The sequence below is a fragment of the Crocuta crocuta genome, unplaced genomic scaffold, assembly GCF_008692635.1.
Source record: "Crocuta crocuta isolate KB4526 unplaced genomic scaffold, BGI_CrCroc_1.0 scaffold131, whole genome shotgun sequence".
Lineage (NCBI taxonomy): Eukaryota > Metazoa > Chordata > Mammalia > Carnivora > Hyaenidae > Crocuta > Crocuta crocuta.
The window spans coordinates 9,501,619-9,521,891 of NW_027528977.1; the positions used below are offsets into that span (position 1 = coordinate 9,501,619).

At 51.4% G+C, this 20,273-nt stretch overlaps 1 protein-coding gene and 1 long non-coding RNA gene across 11 annotated transcripts in view; one reads left to right on the forward strand and one right to left on the reverse strand.

Annotated features, from left to right (window-relative positions):
• FAM193B (family with sequence similarity 193 member B) overlaps positions 1 to 17,713 on the forward strand; it is a 31,294-nt gene extending 13,581 nt beyond the window's left edge. For 7 of the 9 annotated variants that reach the window (XM_077757208.1, XM_077757206.1, XM_077757209.1 and 4 more), the window contains 9 exons: positions 710 to 952; positions 1,750 to 1,978; positions 3,200 to 3,587; positions 5,716 to 5,917; positions 6,833 to 7,072; positions 13,090 to 14,110; positions 14,261 to 14,336; positions 15,181 to 15,278; positions 17,331 to 17,713. In XM_077757208.1, the coding sequence (XP_077613334.1) occupies positions 839 to 952; positions 1,750 to 1,978; positions 3,200 to 3,587; positions 5,716 to 5,917; positions 6,833 to 7,072; positions 13,090 to 14,110; positions 14,261 to 14,336; positions 15,181 to 15,277 (2,367 nt within the window). In that variant the 5' untranslated portion in view covers positions 710 to 838 and the 3' untranslated portion in view covers position 15,278; positions 17,331 to 17,713. The remainder of the gene's footprint in view (positions 1 to 709; positions 953 to 1,749; positions 1,979 to 3,199; positions 3,588 to 5,715; positions 5,918 to 6,832; positions 7,073 to 13,089; positions 14,111 to 14,260; positions 14,337 to 15,180; positions 15,279 to 17,330) is intronic. The other 2 variants (XM_077757212.1, XM_077757215.1) reach the window with 1 other exon arrangement.
• Positions 4,077 to 20,201, reverse strand: LOC144225938 (uncharacterized). Of its 2 annotated transcripts, none has more exons than XR_013333477.1 (4): positions 19,909 to 20,201; positions 12,918 to 13,239; positions 10,145 to 10,219; positions 4,077 to 5,134 (listed from the first exon to the last, which is right to left on the reverse strand). It is a non-coding gene; the product is annotated as an uncharacterized LOC144225938 (long non-coding RNA). The 2 variants fall into 2 exon arrangements; XR_013333478.1 differs by lacking the exon at positions 19,909 to 20,201 and adding an exon at positions 17,302 to 17,368.
• Between the last annotated feature and the right edge of the window lie 72 nt (positions 20,202 to 20,273).

Below are 20,273 nucleotides of genomic sequence, written 5' to 3' on the forward strand. Positions count from 1 at the left end.
GAAGTTGAATAACTTATTCAAGGTCACCCAGCTAATGTGTGCTCAGGGAGGCATTAGAATGTGTGTCAGTCTGACCCCCAAAGTCCAGATTCTTTTCACGATACCTCACTACCTCTCAGAAGCACCAGGGTCTGCCTTACCCATTCTCCAACTCAGTTTTTTATTGAATTAATACTCTCTGATTAGCTATGCAAACCCCTTCTCCAAAATGCTGCTGTGATCTTAATGGAATTGTGCAGCTTTCAGGAAACCCAGATGTTCTCCCAAACTCAGCATTCACTGAAAGCACTCCCTCCCCCCCCAGATGAGGATTGGTCTGTGGACTGCACAGGCAGCCCAGGAATTGTGGCCTCTCCCAGGGGACCTTCCTTTAACTTTCAAGATTTGGAGACATCAGGGCATTGGAGTATGAGCTTTGAAATCAACCTCACTGGGGCTCAACTCCTAATTTGGCCATTCACTGGCTCTAAGACCTTGAGCAACTTACTTAACTTCTTGAGATCGGTTTCTTTGTCTTTAAAAAAAAAAAAGAAAGAAAGAAAGAAATTAACACCTAGTCTGCAGAGCTATCACAAGGACTAAAATTCTGCATATAAAGTGCCTAACCCAGTGCCTGGCACATAATAAGTGAAGGTATTAGTTTTGTTGATACTGTTTCTAAGCAGAACCTTTCCCCTTCTGGGAAACCCTGTTTCTGTCTGTTGGACAGGTTCCCCCCACCTCCACCCAGTCTATACAGACTTGCTGCCTGCTATGTCATCGGGAACGCAAAGGCTGGGAAGAAGGCCCTTCCCAAAATGGACTGGTGTTGCAGGGTGAGAAGCTGCCCCCTGACTTCATGCCAAAGCTCGTCAAGAATCTCCTAGGCGAGATGCCTCTATGGGTCTGCCAGAGTTGCCGAAAGAGCATGGAGGAAGATGAGAGGCAGACAGGTCGAGAACATGCAGTGGCGGTAGGTAACAGCTGAGGAGGGGCCCCTGAATGCAGGAGCGCTGGCTGCCCAGAGATCAGGCTGCTGAGTTGTTCCTTCCCTGGTCACTCAGGTGCTGTCCTCCAGCAGACCCTGCACCCAAGCACTGAGGGGTCGCGGCTTGGGTTCACAATTGGGGCAAGAACCAGGAGGCTTCAGGGAGCCTCCTTGCCCCTGAGGAGAGTCTCTGCGGTGTGAGGCCAGCTTGTAGGTACTGGTCGATGGAGATCCTGCCCCTTACATGTCACCATGCTGCCTTCAGCTCTATGGCAGCTTGAAAGCCAACCAGTATGATACAGAGAGCAAAGGCTGGTTTAAGGATCTACCAAGTGCCTCACTTAGAAGGCCTTCAGGATGCCCAGGAGCCATCTCACTGGCATCTCCTGAATCCCAGCAGTCAGACTTTCCTCGGTTCTCATTCACCTCCACTCCCTCTCATACCCAAGGTCATGTCAGTTTCAGGACTTTTGACTTAAAAACCCTTCCTTTCCTTGGCAACTGTCAGGACTCCCCAAAGGCCCGCAGTTGACAGGCAATCTGTATCCCTACCAGAGTCTCTGTCACCAGTATCCACACACTTCAATTTACCGGGAGCACCTGGGCCCCTCCCAACAAAGGCCTGATCCATGTTTGCCCTTTCACCTGGAGTTGTGGGACTTGTGCTTTGGCCATGGCACAGGGCCTGGAGGAAGAGGCGCTCCTGTGTAAGCCAAGGAAGCAGAGGGTCGGCTCTGACGTTTGCTGTTTTACCATGAGCCTTTTTCTTCCCCCTTCTCCAGATCTCCTTGTCACACACATCCTGCAAATCCCAGTCTTGTGGGGGTGACTCTCATTCCTCTTCGTCCTCCTCTTCATCGTCCTCGTCCTCCTCCTCCTGCCATGGGAACTCAGGAGACTGGGATCCCAGCTCCTTCCTGTCAGCACATAAGCTCTCGGGCCTCTGGAACTCTCCGCACTCCAGTGGGGCCGTGCCGGGTAGCTCCCTCGGGAGTCCTCCTACCATCCCTGGTGAGTCTCCAAGCTTGGGAGAGAGCCAGGCCACATAAATGTAGAGAGCCGTTTTCCTAACCACTTTGTTAGACAATCAGGAGGCTAGTTATTAAAATAAGTAAAAGGAGCTGTTCTGATGGAAGCCCTTGACTGTCTCCGTGGCACCCCTTTCCCCACAACCCTGGAGATAAAAAATAACTGTCATTGGCTGTGGTAGCTTTCCCATCCAATTCAGGAGGGGACGTGAACACTGGCTGAACAGAAAGTGGAGTCTGGAAGCATCCTTAGGGAATTAGGACTAGAGTCACCTAATATCTCACCCTGCAGCAGCACAGAGGACCTGGGTGCTTTTGTCTTCCCAGGCCTCCTTTTCTCCACCTAAGGAACAGGCATAAAAGCACTGCACTTCCATCCACAAGAAGTTGGTGCAAGCTGCCAGAAGTATTAGCCAAGTTCACAAATATATAAGCCTTCTTTCGATCCTGAGATTAACCCCTAGAGACCCAAAGAAAAAGTCTTGGGTTATTGAGGTTATGATATAAATACTAATTATTGCCTGTTTCTAAATTGAGTGCCTGAAACTGGTGTAACACCATATGTTAACTCACTGGAATTAACATTAAAAAATAAAAATAACTAAATTAAGGGCCTGAGTTCTTTAAAGGGGTACTGCTCCCAGAATTCTGAGAAATGAGTAGAATTCCACTTATTTTGATGCATAAGTGAAAGTGAATCCTCAAAGCCTTTTCCCACTTCTCAGAAATCTAGAGCCGTCTGAGACTCTGGCATACCCTGGCTGCCTCAGTCCTCATGGACCAAAGGCAGAGCTTTAGCCTGCTGCTCCACTGGCTTCTGTAGACCCTTTCCGGGGCCTGAGGAATACCTATGAACAAGCAAGTCCTAGAGAGACCCCGAGAGACAGAACACATATCCCCTGTTTGTTCCACAGCAGAGGTGCTGTGGCCTTCCATGGGGCAGGCATTCCTGGTGTCTTCTCTCTCAGGTCTGGGCTCCTCGAGCCTATTCAGCCAAGTTGCTGCCTGCAAGGAAAATCTCTCCAGCCCAAGGCACCGTTAGACTTTCCCAAAAGCTCACAGGATCCACTGTGCAGAGAGGCTATCCCCAGACAAGTTCCCTCTGGTCATAGTAAAGCAGGATGTTGTAGCAGCGAGCCCTTGGGCTTTCCTCCCCAGGGTCTTGGCTCTCACTCTGACCCCTTTCTTCCCCATCCACCCACAGGTGAGGTTTTTTCTCTCTCGGAGCACCACCGGCACTCAGACCTCACTGCTCCACCTAACAGCCCCACTGGCCACCACCCCCAGCCCGCGTCGCCGGTCCCATCTCACCCCGGATCCTTTGGCTCACCACCCCGTCCACACCTGCCGCCTGCTACCCCGGCAGCGCCTTTCCCTGCCCAAGCTTCAGAATGCCCTGTTGCCGCTGCTGCTGCCCCACACACCCCAGGGGCATGTCAGACTCCCCACCTGCCCTCCACCAGCATGCCGCTCCTGAAGATGCCTCCACCGTTCTCGGGGTGCAGCCACCCCTGTAGTGGGCACTGCGGCGGGCACTGCAGCGGGCCTCTCCTCCCACCTCCCAGCTCTCAGCAGCTCCCTGGCACTCACAGGTAAGTGAGTGGCACAAAGGACATACTCCCTCCTAACTTTGACTTTGAGTTCTAAGAGACTTGACAGAGCATACCTTTGGGGGTAGAAATTGAACGATAGACTCTATGTCTTTCGTATCATTTTTACAGTCTTAAAGGAAGTAACTCCTTTTTGTTTTTTTAAAAAACTTGGAAAAAATCAGAGATATCTAACGAAAAAATTTTCTCAAAACCTAAAGATAAACTTCTAACACTGGTATATTTTCTTCTTGATGTCTCTGTATATAAATTAGGTTCATGTTTATATATTTTTGTGGAGTTATTTTTTTAACATTATAGATCATTTCCCCAGTTAAAATTCTTCAGAAAACTTTCCAGAAGCTTCAAAGTGTCTTCTTGCATAGCTGTAGCATAATTCATATTTTATCATTCCTCTATTCCTGGACATTTGGGCATTTGGATATTTCTTTTTTTTTTTTTTTAATGTTTTATTTATTTCAGAGAGAGAGCATGAGCAGGGGCGGCTCAGAGAGGAAGGAAGATACAGAATCTGAAGCAGGCTCTATGGGCATTTCTAGTTTTTAACCATTAAAAAAACAAGGCCGTAATAAACATCCTTGTACCCAAATCTGTGTTTGAATCAGGAATCATGGCCTTAATGATTCCCTAAAGTAATTCTAAGTACTGAGGAAGTTTATATTAAGATGTATGTGAAAGAGAAAGTTTTTTGGAGGAGAAAGATGCATATTTTTGTATTAGAAATCAGATCTGTGTTTAGTATGCATTTGTATTTTCTCCTTCTAAAATCCCACCACCCCCATACCATCACCAATTTTAGCAGCTTTCCCTACAGGTCTTGCCCACACAGTATTGGTGGTATCTGTACAGTTAACAGGTTTTTGTTGTCCTTTTTCACATAGCATTTATTGTATGGTTCCTATGTGGTCTTCTGGGTCTCAGCTGAAGGCTGGAGAATATTCTTCATAGGACACTTCCCTGTTCTCTAGTTGCTGATAATTTAAATCATTCCAGTATTTTAACATTGTAAATAATGTCTCTAAAGTTGTCTTTGCCTAAAGCTGTTTCCCTCATTTGGGTTTTTCTCCTTGGGATAGATCCCTCAGAATGAAAAAAAGTTCTCAGTTTAAAGGCCATCAGGATGTCTTTTTTGAGAAGGGTTCCCAATACATGTTGAAAAATTGCTTTCCAAAATGTTCTCCAAATTTATGTAACCACCAGTATTACGGTGCTAGTTTCTTCATATTCTCAAGAGCATGGGTTATTTTAATTTTGCTATTGTAGATGAAGAATGATCATTTTGGATTAAGCTTCTCTGAGCACCACTGATGGTTCCTTCCCCTCCTTTGCTACCCTTTGCTCAACAGACTGCCCTGGGAGCCAAGCCTCCTCATTGCTCCTTGCCCTGTGCTTTTCTCCCGGCTGCCACCACCCCAGCCTCACCCCATGTCCTTAGCCGTAGGGCACTCCAGCTTCTGATGACCAGTCCAGGACTCTTGTTCTTCTGGCTCCAGCTGTGGGACTTTGTAGGCCAGTGTCTTTTTCTTATCCTGGAAAAATAGTCTTATGTTACATGAGGCCCCTAGTGCTTCCTGAAGTCCAGAGGCAGAGTGGTACAGTGGAGAGCGTGAGCTTTGCACACAGGCAGGCGCAGGCTGAGCCCTAGCCACTGCTTGGGCAAAGCAACTAAGCACTCTGACCCTTAGTTACCTTCACTGCAACATGGGGATATCAACATCTACTTTGCAGGACTTGGGAGATGCTTAGAATTAATATGCTAAATATAGTACCTGGCCCAAACAGTACAGTAGCTCTTAGAGTCTGGCCCACAAGGCACATTTACTTTCCCAGATTTAAGGCCCCGCAGCTAAGACAGTCCACCCACTGGACGATTGACCTTGTCGACCTCCCTTGGATGCTCCAGGAGAGCCATCAGCCCACAGCCCATAGGGTGATGGCCCTGTTTTTGTGAGAGGCACTGATAATAATCTGATTGCCTCGGCCTTTGTGGGATGAGGCACGTGAAGGGTAGTTGGGACGGCAGTGGTGAGGATGCTTCCCCAGGCTGCTGCTGCAGCCTGCTCCTGCCATGCCCTCCCTCACCTCTGGGCTTATCTTTCTTTCCCAACAGCAGAGACCCTGGGTGCAAAGGGCACAAGTTTACACACAGTGGCCTGGCCTGCCAGCTGCCCCAACCCTGCGAGGCAGATGAGGGCCTGGGTGAGGAAGAGGACAGCAGCTCAGAGCGCAGCTCCTGCACCTCATCCTCCACTCACCAGAGAGATGGAAAGTTCTGTGACTGCTGCTACTGTGAGTTCTTCGGCCACAATGCGGTGAGTGAGCCTGCCCAGGCCAGAGAGGGCAGGGGGGCAGTCAAGGTGAGCCAGAGGAGCACACCCCGCTCTCCCCAGAGTTCCCCTTGCTCAGGGGCATTATGACCACACCGGGACCTCCTGAGTTCTCGCAGCCTGTGTTCACTCGCTTGATCCTTACAGCACATTTCTGAGGTAGGGATTTTTCAACACTTTGCTACCTTTGCTCTTTTCCTGGTTTCTCTTAAGATTGACTTTTTTTCCTTAGGCAAAAGGAAAGGAAATGGTAGAAAGGAAGCTATGATTCTGATGAGTATGTATACGTGTGTAATCACAGATAAGTGAACACTTGTGTGTGATGAAGGCAGAGTGGAAGCAAAGGCTCTCAGTTCCTCCAAGTGTGAGAGCCTGCAAGGGACAGACTGTGAGCACAGGCGGCACCAGGAAGAAGGCTCAGGGCAGAGTACATGCTGCCTGTACAGAGAGCGAAAGCAGTTCAGAAGTCTCAAAGTGAAGAGCAAAGGGCCGCCAGCTAGGGTAGAGCAGGTGAGGACAGAAGAAATGAAAGTAATCACATTGTTAGTCACCTTTGAGCTAGGAGTTATTATTCTCATTTCAAAGATGACAAAATCGAGGCACACAAAGACTAAGTGACCTGCCCAAGGTCATACAGCTTCTGAGTGACAAAGCCCGGGCTCAAACCTGCTTCCCTGGCTCCCAAGTCAGTGGGCTCACATGCTGTTGCATACCTCCCACTCCCTCCGCCCACTGCTGCCTCAGCTCTGGGCCTGGCCGAGGCTGAAGCCATTTGGCCTTTGTGGCTGTGGTAGAAAGAACAGTTTTCTCGCTTCTCACCACGTGTTCGGTGCCAGCGGGTGGGAGTGCTCCGGGCTTCCCTGGCCCAGGGTGTAACGTCAGCACCTCCCCCTCCCCCAGCCACCCGCTGCCCCGACGAGTCGGAATTATACAGAGATCCGAGAGAAGCTCCGCTCGAGGCTGACCAGGCGGAAAGAGGAGCTGCCCGTGAAGGGGGGCACCCTGGGCGGGATCCCTGGGGAGCCCGCCGTGGACCACCGAGATGTGGATGAGCTGCTGGAATTCATCAACAGCACGGAGCCCAAAGTCCCCAACAGCGCCAGGGCCGCCAAGCGGGCCCGGCACAAGCTGAAAAAGAAGGTGGGTGTGGGGGGGAGCCTAGTTCTACCACCTCTCCTCCCTAAGGAATCCCTTGTCCCAATCCCGCAAGACTTCTGGGGCATGAACAGTGCTGGCTGCCAGAAGCCTTAGCACAGCTCACTGCTATGGGAAGGTCTGGATGAGTTTGGGAGGCATCAGGGTCAGGGAACCTGGGGCCAGTGATTGGAGGAAAGACGAGTCCTGGCCTCAGAAGCTGCTTGCTGGATTCCTCTAAGCACAGGAATTGCTTCAGTCAGTCAGTCACGTATTCCTTCAGCAAACACTTCTACAAATACTGGGAACCAAAGCATGATGCAGTTAAGTTCTCACCCTGGAGAAGCTCGGTCCAGTGGAGAGACTGACACAAAACTGGACGAGCATATTAGCATGTCTCAAGCACTGGGATAAGGGAAATTGGAAATGGATTACCAAGAGGCTGGCTTGAGAGTTGAGTTGTAGGGAGTGAGTTCAGATTCCTCAGGAGAATTCTGGCAGCAGGCATAGCACATCCACAGCAGTTTGGTGTACCCAGAGCTCAAATAGAGCAGAGGCAGGACAGCTAGTAGAGGTGAGAAAGGGTGTCGTAGGCTCTGCTGAAGAGCTTTGACTTGATCCTATAGCTGAGGGGAGTCCCTGCAGGACTTTTATCAAAGGATGAGCTTGGTCAGATCTGTATTCTACCGTGACTGTGTGGCAACATGGAAGGTAGCCTGGAGGGTTGACACTCCAGGAAGGAATACCGAGGGCCAAGGGAGAGCCGATTGATGCTGGGACTGGAGCAGGGGAATCAGACATGACCAGCTTTTGTGATCTGAGTGTAGAACAGAAATGAAGGAGTTGGAGAATTCTCCCAGGTGTTTGCTTGGATGACTGGTAGGATGGTGTGCCCTTCGTTCACTGAACGAGGATGGGATTGACAGAAGACAGGAAATTCATTTGGGGCACATTGACTTGGAGATTCTCAGGAGAATCTCCACCTCCAAGTGGAGATGGAGGTGTCGGGCTGGGAGTTTCCAGCTTGGAGGTATAATTGAAGCCATGGGAAGGACCCAGCCCATGGGCTGGGTGAGCTCCTCAGAGGGCCGAGGAGAGAACCCAGTGAGCTATTTCTGGACAGCCCTGCTCCCAGGTGAGCCCCAGGGCTTGATGGCTCGTCCCCTGCTGCCTTATTACCTCTCCACCTGCCCACCCCCAGCTGCGTCTGCACAGTGCCACACTCCGGAGCCCAGCAGCCGAAGAGTTGGGTGTGACAGCCAGCTAACTCCAGGTCCTGGGTGGTCAAACGGCCCTGGTGCTCTGGAAAGCAGTTCTACATCTTTTTCCAGCCCAAAGGACAAACCAGGACCCTTTCCCTGCAGCCTGAAGTAGTGAGCCAAGAAGTCCCACTGCTGCCTTCAGAAAATGGTCAGCACTTTCTTTCTCCCATCTGTGTTGCCTGGCCAGAAGTGTCTAGGGGGCAGCAGCAGTGTCTTTAGCCTTCCCTAGCCTCATAAGGCAGTGGTTTCCAGTTAGGTCCCAGCAAGCACACTTGAAGTTCCCAGGCCTGTCTGCTTTCCGTAAATCTGTGCTCATACATCCCTACCCCTTTGCTGGTAACGCCAGTAAGTCTCTTCTCTCCCCTCCTCTTCCTTCCGACAACTTCCTTCCAAGCTCACACTTCCTCAGGTAACTCCTTCCACTGTATTGCCACTCTTCCCTGCACGTCTCCCTCAACTGCCTTTTATCACACTGTTCATTCTTTCAGAAACTTGTTGCACAGCCACTGTCTGCCCAGCCCGGTCTAGAGGCCAGAATATAACACAGCACCAGGCAGTTGCAAGGTCATGTGATAGGCAGTCATGGTCATTACCGGTTTATACATCAGCCTCATCTCCAGTGTCCTTCCTTTCCCTCAGACTTAACCACGGTCTGGCTGTCCATCACAAACACAGCTTCCCCCTGGGAGCCGTCCAGTGGAGACTGCTCATTCTCTCCTACCTCAGGAGACCAATAAAGCTGAGTGTCTTTCTGCTCCCTTATATCATTTGCAGACCCATGACCGTCTTCCCCTCATGTACTAACCCCTACTGACCCTGGCTCTGTCATCTACAACCCCCCAGCCACTTTTGTTCATCTACCAAAGGCTGTCAGCTGCCCCTGCCTTCTCTACCCAGGCCATAGAGATCCCCTAACCAGCATCCACTTACTGTCTCAATTCCTTGCCCTGTTCAGCTCTTCCGTTATACCCACTCAGAAAAATTGCAGCCCTGGGTTTGACCCCTACCTGCCTCTCCCCTTTTATACCTCAAGGAAAGTGCTAGATATTAGGTCTATCTGTGGCACCAAAGCCCTGTGGTCTTCCGCTTGCCTGAGCCCTCACATTGCCCAACGGACATAGTTCCTTGATCTACTTGCTCCTCATCACTTCTGTCCATCATAGCTCCTTTGTCCAACCTCCAGGCCTTCTCCACCCGGCCTTTTCTTTTATGTTAGATGACCTCACATCCTGTTTCAACAGGGGAAAAAAGGCATCTTACCACCCCACCTGCAGACAGACTTCTTGTCGTGAGGGAAGAGTTACCCCTTCTCCTGCCCAAGGCCCTGCAGTCCTTTCCCACCTCTTCAGTCTAACCTCAGCTTCCTGCTCTGGCTTTGGCCTCTCCTCTGGGCTGTCTCCCAGCATTTCACTGTGCTCAGTACTCTTTCTTTTGAAAGCAAACTGCCTCAAGGGTACAGCCTGCCTGCCTGCCTGCCTGTCTGTCTGTCTCTCTCTCTCTCTCTCTCTCTCTCTCTCTCCCTCTCCCCCACCCCACCTATTTCCTGCCAGATTTCTTGAAAAGTGTTGTCTGCATTCATTCACTGTCCTTGCACTGTCTTTGCAAACTATTTTCCACTCCGCCCCCCTCCGTAGCGCCACCAGAGACATCCTTGTTGCCAAATCATACTCTTCTGGCCCACCTTCTTTGTCAGCTAGGCAGCATCTCATATTTTGTCTTGGTTGTTCTTTTCAAGTATGCTTTCTTTGGCTCTGTCTTCAGCCAGATGGGGACAGGGAAACGACAGTGGGAATGCCGTGTTCTCCAGATTTCTCACCTTCTCTGACCTCTCTTCTATCTCCTTTGTGGACTCCTCTTCCCCTTTCTGACCCTCCGCCTCAAGGACATCTTTCTGGGAAAGAGAAGCCATCTAAATAGTGTTGTTCCTGGTTCATTATGTCCACTTTTTCCTCCCTGCACTTCACACTGACATCTGCTACTACTGGGCCCCTCCTCACAGATGTCCTACCAGTACTCAAACTGAGCACATCCAAACCTGAGCTTGTTGTCTTTCTCCAAAGAGGCCTGCTCTTACTTCTTCATTGTCTGTCTAGTTAATGGCGCCACCACCATCCACCCAGTTGCCTGAACCAGAACCCAGGATGCCATCCTGGGAGGAACGCATCGTGGTGATCGAGAGCAGCGGGCCTTGGAATCGGACCTCAGTTTGAAACCTGGCTCTGCCATACTTGCTGGATGACCTTGGGCAAATCACTTCACCTCTAAGCCTCAGTTTCTTCATCCACAAAATGAGAATAACAGTAGAACCTAACTCAGATGGTTGCGAGAATGAAATGGAGTGATGCATATAAAGGTTCGACAGAACACATGGTCAGGGAAGCTGCTGCAGCAGCACTAGTGGTTGTCAGTGTCGTTCTTATAATTCCTCTCGTTCTCTCCCCGCCTGCCATCGAATCCAGGCCACACTACCTCCCAGACAGCTCAAACCATCCACCTCTCCACCCTACTGCTGCTTAAAAAGCCTTCAGTGGTCGAACGTTGCCCTCAGGATCAAACCCAGACTTGAGCATGGCCTGCAGGGCTCTTCAGGATCTAGCCTTTGCTTAGCTCACCAGCTTTTTCTCTCCAGTCTCTCCCCTCTGGCCTTCCTGCTCACCATTCCCCACCACTCTCCTAAAAGAAATCGGGACTCCAGCTCTCCCTGTGAATGTTTGCATTCCCTAAAGATTATGTGTGCCATTTCTCAGTCTTTATACTTGCTCCTTCTTCTGCCTAGAAAGTGCGAGGCTCACTGTCCAGGACAATCCCAGTCGCCCTCCAGTGCCCAGGGAGACAGAGACCCTCCTCTGTGCAAAGCACCTCTGATGGCCCGGTCTGGGTTCCCAGAGTATCTTGTGCTTTCTTCCCTATAGTTCTTGTCACTGTCACCCAGAATTAAACAGCCTGTCTACATGCCTGTCTCCCCCAGCAGAGTTCTCATGCATAGCTAAATTGCCCAGAGCCCAGCCCAGTGCCTCCTAGTTGATAGTCAAGAAGTGATTGTCAGACAGGATTAAAAGCCATAGGAACTGCCGATCACATCCAGATGTGCCGTCCCAACTCTGCCACTCTCTAGCTATGTAACCTTGGGCCAGTTCCTTATTTGTTCCAAAGTCACATCTGCAAATTGAGGATAATGTTCACCAAGGGCCACTGTGAGGATTAAATGAGACGGTGTGCGGGAAGGGTCAGGCTCATGGCACATAACAGAAAGTGAATGTTCTGTGCTCTCTCCTCTTCTCACTAGCAAGCCACACATGATCCCACATCACTCCCTCTAACTCATCTTCAGATTTGAAATCCTCCATAGGACCTCCATTCCGAACAGAAATAGCTGGCTGGTGCAGGGGAGGAGTGATTTGAAAGGCCTTTCAGTACTTTGTCCATCCTATGGCCTTAAACTCGATGGCACGTGGCTGGAAACACTGCTCCAGACTGAGCTGCTTCCTCACCTGAGCACAATGGTGCCAAGGCACAGCCTTGTCAGCACCCGGGGAAAGGGACACATGCCCCCTCAGGCATCCTCGTAGCAACACTGTGAGGTATAGGTAGGTAGTCTTTCTCCCGAAATTACAAAGGGGGACAGTAAGATTCAGAGAAAGTGATTTGTCCAAGGTCCCACAGTTGTGGTGCTAGTCAGTTGCAGAGCCACATTTAAAACAGATGCATGTTTGCTGGGGCACAGTCACCCTCTTTAGGTTGACTCTGAAGTGGTTGCAAGCCCTCTTTTCTCTCCCCAGTTTCCTTTTCCTGTTTTTCCCCTCCATTCCCACATCAGCTAGAAATATGTGAAATATGGAAGTCATCCAGCCCCTGGCCCAGCACCACCACCTCCTTCCCGTGGGCTTTTGACATCTGTCTCCCATCTCCCTCTAAAGGCTTATTGGCCTGTTGATGACTTGGGGTTGAGCAAAGGAATGGGGTGACTCAGAACCCACAGACTCTCATTTTCACTCTCCAGAACCAGGTTTGTTAACACTGATTAACAGTCTGGCCACCAAGTTCTCACATAGGCAGAGGAGCTGCTTTTACATTTTGGCTGTGGGGCCCCATGTGGCTGCCCATTATATGCCATCAGGCACACTTTAGGCATGGCCTTGATTACTGGAGGCAGCTGAGTAGTGAGTGGCCTTCGTATGGGAACTTCCCCCTATAGTGCCCATACACAAAATCCTGCCATCCAGAGCAGTCTGACCTACCATGTGATCTCACAGCCCATCTTGAAAGCCCCCTTCCATGAGATCACAGCTTTTTTCCCCTACCGCCAGCAGAATTGGAGAGAGTGCCTCTGTCGCAGCCATCTGCCTCACATGCATCCCCAGTTTGGTCTTCACTCCAGAATTATTGTCCCCCTTTTGCAGATGAGTCCACGGAGACTCAGCAAGTGATTGAACTGCTTAAGCCCAAGCCCGGAAGGCAAGGTACAATTAGCTGCATTCCTATCCCTTTGAATCCCAGTGTCCTTAGGCCCTAGGACACTGGGGCTCTGGATGAACAAGCTATAAAAGCCCTGTCCTCTGTGGATCTGTCTCCATCCCCAAGACATGTACCTGTCTGGTTGCAGTTCATCCTCACTCCTGCAGGGTGGGTAAGCAGGCCAGGATGGCAACACCCTGCCTCTAGCCAGTTAGCCGTGGAGCCGGCCCCTGGCTGATGTGTCAGGTGTCACGCTGTGCCTGGTAGCTGCCAGGCCCCAGCTGAAACTGCATCTTATATTGGCAGGAAAAGGAGAAGGCCCACTTGGCAGCAGAAGCTCTAAAGCAGGTGAATCGTAGTATTTCTGGAAGCCGGGAGCCAAGGCCTGCCAGGGAGAGGCTCTTGGAGTGGCCTGACCAGGAGCTGGATCGAGTCAATAGCTTCCTGAGCAGCCGTCTGCAGGAGATCAAGAACACTGTCAAGGACTCTATCCGTGCCAGCTTCAGTGTATGTGAGCTCAACATGGACACCAATGGATTCACTAAGGAGGGTGCTGCTGACCCAGAGCCCCAGAGCCTATCCCCCTCAAACCTCAATGGCTCCTCAGAGCAACGGCCTGACATTAATCTTGACCTGTCCCCTTTGACTTTGGGCTCCTCTCAGAACCACACGTTACGAGTTCCAGGTGAGCCAGCCCCACCATGGACAGAAATGAGAGGCTCCCACCCACCATGGACAGAGGTGAGGGGCCCCCCTCCTGGTATCATCCCTGAGAATGGGCTAGTGAGGAGACTCAACGCCGTGCCCAACCTGTCCCGGGTGATCTGGGTCAAGACACCCAAGCCAGGCAACCCTAGCCCTGAGGAGCCAAGCCCAAAGGAGGTTCCCAGTTGCAAGCAGGAGCCACCCGAGCCTGTGGCCTCAGCTGGGAAGCTGCGGAAGGGCAAGAGACAGGGCAGTCAGGCCAAGAAGAACGAGGTGAGCCCAGCCCCACGGTACCCTGCCAGCCTCGAGGTTCCCAATGCCAAGGGCCAGACCCCCAGCTCCAAGCAGCCAGGCAAGGCCTCAGAGCCTCCCAGAGTGGGCAGCTGTGCTGAGGCTGGAGAAGGGAGCCGGGGGAGTCAGCCAGGACCAGGCTGGGCTGCCGGCCCCAAAGCTGATGAGAAGGGCAGCTCCTGGCGAAACTGGCCAGGTGAAGCCAAAGCACGGCCTCTGGAGCAGGAGTCTGTGCAGCCTCCAGGCCCAGCAAGGCCACAGAGCTTGCCACAGGGCAAGGGTCGCAGCCGCCGGAGCCGCAACAAGCAGGAGAAGACAGCCGCCTCCTTGGGTGAGTGCACCAGGAATTGAGTGGCTGACCCCCCACCCAGCCAGGCCAGAGGGTGGAGGGTAATCCTTGCGTGTGGGCAGTGCTGCCCCAAGAGTATGACCCCAGAGGCCTGGCCGTGGGCACTGAGCCCTCCTGGCTGTGTCTTCCTAGACGATGTGTTCCTGCCCAAGGACATGGATGGGGTGGAGATGGATGAGACTGACCGGGAGGTGGAGTACTTCAAGAGGTAGGTGTGGGGATGCCTTCTCGCCCACCCACATTCAGGCTCTCCCTCAGCCCGACGCCCCCAGAGGAAGAGCCTCTGCAGGCTCTCTCCCACCAGTGTATCTGCTGGGACCCAGGTAGCCACATGGCAGGACAGGGCATCTGGGAAGGTGTAAGGGACAGGGAGGAGGCATGTCAGGCCCCAAGAACCAGGGCTTTCTTCAGCTTTATTCACCTTGGTTATTCATTTGCACATTCTCTGCTCTGCCTGGGCTGAGCACTAGGGTGGAGGCAAATCAGACACAGCCTAGCTGGGGAAAGAGAGCCATGAACATAGTGTTGAGTGCTGTTGGAAGAGTAAGGGCATGGGGCTGTGGGGGAGGTAGCTAGAAGTGAGGTGGCAGGCCAAGCTGAAACGGAGGCGAGGCCAGGGCAGCGCTCCTAGTAGAGGTGGGACCCAAGCTGAGACCTGAGAAATAAGAAACAAGAACAAGTGGGCAAGGTAAAACAGGGCCTTCGTGACAGCAGAGCTAGTAGGTACAGAGGTTTGAAGCTGAAAGCAGCATGCTGTACCTAGGGGGGCAGAAAGCGGCCCCGTGTAGCTGCAGTAAAAATACAGTGTGAGGAGCAACACTGTACCCTGAGGCAGTGCCAGTCTCTTATCACATGTTCTCTAGGCTTGTGGGCACCCTGTCCAGAAAGCCAGCAAAGCTCTTATAACCTGCTAGATTGCAGTGCCCTGGAACTAAAGGGCTTGTACAGAGCTGATTTGGTTCCTTTATTGACCGGGGCACATGGGTCTAAAAGGGGGGTCCAGCAGTGGGAACCTCTGATTGTGCTTTTTTGGTATCTCTCAAAACCAATAGGTTCTGTTTGGATTCTGCAAAGCAAACTCGTCAGAAAGTTGCTGTGAACTGGACCAACTTTAGCCTCAAGAAAACCACTCCCAGCACAGTTCAGTGAGGTATGGAGACCCCTAAGTGTTGCCTATACTCCCTCTCCCCAAGTTCTGTCACCTCTGTGCCCCCACCAGACCATTTCCTGATCCAGGGCACAAGCCTAGCAGCTTGCCAGCCCTGGCCCCTGTACCTCCACGGTGACAGCACCACAAGTTACATCGTCTGAAGACATCCTGGGCCAGACCTCCTGTGTGCCCTCTTGCCCGTGCCGCTGAAGGGTTCTTCCTGTGCTGCCGTCCTTGGACTGTCTCCACCAGGCCTCTGCTTCCCATAGCATCTGCCTCTCAAGCAGCCGTAGTCCCCAGAGGACTGCCCGTACCCCTGACATTATTAGCCCCAAGGTTGAATCTCTCTTGCCTGGCCTGGTAGGCTTCCCAGCTAAAGCCATACAAGAAGGGGCCAGCCCCAAAGGACCAGTGAGAGGGCAGATGAGGTAGACCAAGACCTTGGAGAGGTCATTTAGCCATGGAGGAGTAGGTGAGCACACTCCACAAATACGACAAACTCCATGAAGAAACTGATATCTGGGCTGCCTCCTGAAGAAGAGATCTGGCCCTGAGCTGGGCTCTGGCCTCCCCTCCAAGCCACCTACCCTGGTCCTTTTGTCTGAAATATTGACATATCATATATATTTTTTTAATGTTTTATTTATTTTTGAGAGAGTGAGGAAGGACAGAGAGAGAGAGGAGGACCGAGGATCTGAAGCAGGCTCTGCTCTGACAGCAGCGAGCCTGATGTGGGGTTCGAACTCACAAACTGTGAGATCATGGCCTGAGCTGAAGTCGAATGCTCAACCAACTGAGCCACCCAGTTGCCCCTGAAATACTAACATATCAGATGCTGGTCTGGACTGCGAACAGAAGACTGAGAAGGGCTGAGAACTATAGTGCATGAGAGAAGGCTGGCTGGCAGACAGGCCTTGGTGCTGGGTTTGCAGCCTAATGGTTTTGCAATGCCCTGTCTTAACCCCATGCTCTGTCCGTGGGATCAGGCCTTTTCTGGCTGGCGGCCACACAACTTGCCCTTAAGGCAACAAGAAACTGAGGCATGTGGGCTGAACTCAGCGACTCCTGGGAGGATGTCCTCACCTATGTACTCCTCTTCTTTCAGTGCCAGGACCACTCCTCTCTGGGCCAGGGCAGCAGACTTCCTGGACCCTCAGCTGAGTCCCTTTGTCCCCTTTTGGGTCAGGATTCCCCACCCTTGATGCTGACCTCTGCTCCCCAGGAACAGCCCAGAGAGCCTGAAGTTAGGACCGTCTTTGGGGCTGGGCTCCCGATGGCACCTCAGGCTGCCCAGAGTCAGGACTGTCTTTAGACTCACCTTAGCCCTTCCCCCTGAAGGGGCTAGGCTCCCTGGTCTTTGGCCAAGCTGAAATGTCCACACCCTCAGGAGCTCCTACCAGGACCAGGGTGTCCTCCTCCCTCTTTTTTTCTACCTGCACAGGATCCAGGAGTTATGGGGATCCCAGGCACTCTCATCTGTTGCTCTTCTGAGACAGAAGGGGGCACATCTCCCACAGCCCAGCGCTCTTGTCAGCCAGGAAACCTCATCCGGCCATCTTCTCTCAAGGACTCCCTCTTTGGTTGATCTCTTTACCAAGACCGGAGATGTTCCCTCCTTGTCTCACTCCCACCATAAGGGCTCTCCACTGACCTTTTCCAGCCTCCTCAGAGGGGGATTAGGAGCCCTGAGAATGTGTGAGAAAGCAGTGCTGGTACAGATTCAGGACCTAGGCTGGGCTGTGTACCCAGAGCCTGAGGCGGGAGTCAGAATGCATATGCCGCCTCTCCCCTGCCCATCAGTAGGAGAGCAAAGACCAGAGGCTGGGCTATAACCCTACCCTGACCTGGCAAGAGGTGTTACAGGGGAGGGTCGTAACCTTCATCCTCTGCTGGAGTTAATCAAGGAAGTCTATTCAGTATTTTCAGCCCAGGGAGCAAAAATAGCAGGCAGTTGTTCCTGCCCATGGGGACCCATGGAAACCCAGTGCCAACGTGGGGAAGCTAAGGCAAAGGTCTCACTCACGGTACAGCCATGTTCTCCTGTTTCCTCAGCCCCTGCCGGGTCAAGCTTCTTCAGGGTGTCCTGAGACCCCAACTGCCAGCCGAAGGTCTACAGTTTCTTCCTCCACGTCCCTACCCACCTGCCCAAGATCCTCTCTGCTCCTCACCATCCTGGACCAACCAAAAGTTGAATGGATGCTGTGCCATGCTGGGGCCCCTCAGGACCTCCGCAGAGCCGCTTCCTGGTGCTATGCAGCCTCCTCACTCAGAGGCCGGGGGCTGGACTGGCCTGTGGGCTGGGGACTGATGGTACTGCTGGCCCAACACTGCTCTCTTTGTGTTTGGTTTTGTTTTTGTTCTTGTTTTTCAATTCTTTACTTTTGATACTGTGAAGATCTTTCCTGCCGAAAGATAAAGCAACATTTGGACACAGAGTCAGTGTGCTGGTGATTTGCTGGTCTGGGACAGGGGTGAGGTGAGGAATGTACTCAGAAGCATGGGCTCTGCCTTAGTCATTAACCTCACTGAGCACATACTATGTGTCAGCAGTTTGGTAATTTCCTCTTAATTCTTGCAGCAGTTTTGAATGGAACTGTTATCCCATTTTACACATGAGGAAACTAACGCTAAGACAGCAAAGTGACTTTAGTGGACTCAGTCTGGCTGACTAGAATTAGAGCATAGGCCTGTATAACAGCAGCATCTGTGTTCTTTCCTCCTGTTGGGAGGACTCTGTTATGTAAACTTGAGCAGCCCTTTCCCCATAATGTGTCTGTTTTCCCTGCAAAACCAGGGAGTTGGAGGAGTGAGACTTGATCTCTTTGCAGCTGATGTGAGACGGAGTCTGGGAAAGGCTTAAGGCCTTATGGACTGTGCACCTGTAACCTGGATGATTCACATTGTCAGGAGAAGTGGAGTAAATGAAGTTTCTATACATTGGATCTGACTTTCCAGTGGGAATGAGACCTATAGCCTAAGTACTGGATTGTTGAGGATAATGAACCCTTCTGTAAAGTAAAGCAAACTACCTCATTCCTACCCCACCACCCCCCACAGTGAATCTGGTTCTTAAATTCAGATTTTAATATAATAGGTTTGTTAAAAATGCCTCCTCGTACACACTTGTGTTTCCAACTCCTTGCTCCCAATGTCATTTTCTCTCTCAAACTGACACTTAACTTGAGCTTGTGTGGGAAGCAGTGCAGGCTATGGCCACACAGTCACTAAGAGCCCTTTATGGAGGGTTGGGAGGGTTGGGATCAGAAACTGTTCCTGCCCCCTTCTCTTTCTCCCTGGTTGAACCCCACCATGGGCAGTCAGTGCCAGCTTCCTCTTCTAAAGAAGTTAAAAAGCATCACTCACTGGCCCACAATCCCTGGCCCCTGGCCTTTCCTAATCCCCAAGGAAGTACCCAAACTCTGCTGTGAAACCTGTCTCCGTATATGTATTACTTTCATTCCTCTTTCCTTTCAACTCTTGTACCAGGCTCCGGTCCTGGAGCTGAACTGGTATAACTATCTAAAATTCTGCCTCATCATTCAAAAATTGCAGATCTGATAAGGATCTACTTTAGCTACAGAGAAAAACTTATGGGTGACATTCAAAGCCTTCCATGACTGGCCCCTGTCTCCTGGCACTTCACTCCATCAGTCTCCATCTAGGCCTGGCACTCTCAGGTCTCTCAACTTTCACTCACATGTTTCCTTCTTTCCAGGTTACCTTTCCTTTATCATTTCCTGCTTATCCTTCACATTCCAGCTGAAAGGCCATTTTACGATGAGAATCAGTTTGCTTTGCCTTGTCATGCTTCCAAAAAGTACTGCCTTATCTGTCATACAATATTTCTCCAGAATATCAAGACCCATTATATTTCTGTCTCGACTAATACATAAACTCACAAGCCAGGTTTGTGTCTTGTTCATCTTTCATTTGCTTCAGCACCGTGCACAATGCCCAAGCACGTGCTCATGTTAAATACATGAATGGAGGAAAGAATAGTACTGACCCATCACTCCTCTTCAAAAGTCCCCAATGGGGGCGCCTGGGTGGCTCAATTGGTTGAGCCTCTGACTCCTTTGATTTTGGCTCAGGCAATGATCTCCCGTTTGGTGGGTTAGAGCCGGGAGCTCAGGCTCGGCAGTGACCCTGCAGATCCTGCTTGGGATTTTCTCTCTCTCTTTCTGCACCTTCCCTGTTCGCACGGTCACTCTTTCTCAAAATAAATAAAAGTACCCAGGGAAGTTGAAGTTATTTTTGACAGTCGCGGCGCTGCATGCTCTGGTCCTAGTCTACCTATCCAGCTTTAGCTCTGGCTGCCCCTCCACGGCAGCTGGCCACGTGATCCACCTGTTCCTTAAAGAATCGGTGTACTTGCACATGGCCAGACTTTCACTCCTGCAGGGCCCTCGATCAGAAGGCTTCTCTCCCTTTCCTTCCCTCCCTGTTCTGAGATTCTACACTTTGGAAGCTCAGATCCAGGTCTCCTCGAAGCCTGTGGTTTCCCAGGCAGTGAGTTACTCTAAGCTGTATCACAACGTTTACGATAATAATCGTTCCGTACATAAGTACAGAACCTCAGCGAAAACACACTGTCATCAGTATTATTTATCCCTCACCACTCTGAACATACTTGCTGTCAAACAAATGAGGACGCCAGTCAGAGACACAGTGCAAGTTGATTCCTTTACCCGCGGGGTAAACCGCGGAGTTCTGGGCGGAGTCCCAGCTGGCCCAGTCCCGGAACGTGCCACATGATGTCAGGCTCTGGGCGAGGCTGGGCCTCCGGTAGGCGGGTCTCTTCTGTATCAGAGGTCTCCACTCGGCACCTTCCACCAGGCCTAGTTTGAGCTTTTAGCGCATGCTCCAAGTCCTCCAGCATCCCATAATGCATTGTCTGACGCTTCGCCCCTGGCAACAAATGCGCAGCCGCCCAAGGGGACTTTGACGCTTCACTGCCTGACAGGATCTCGGGAAAGTTTGTCCCTCTGCGCGATC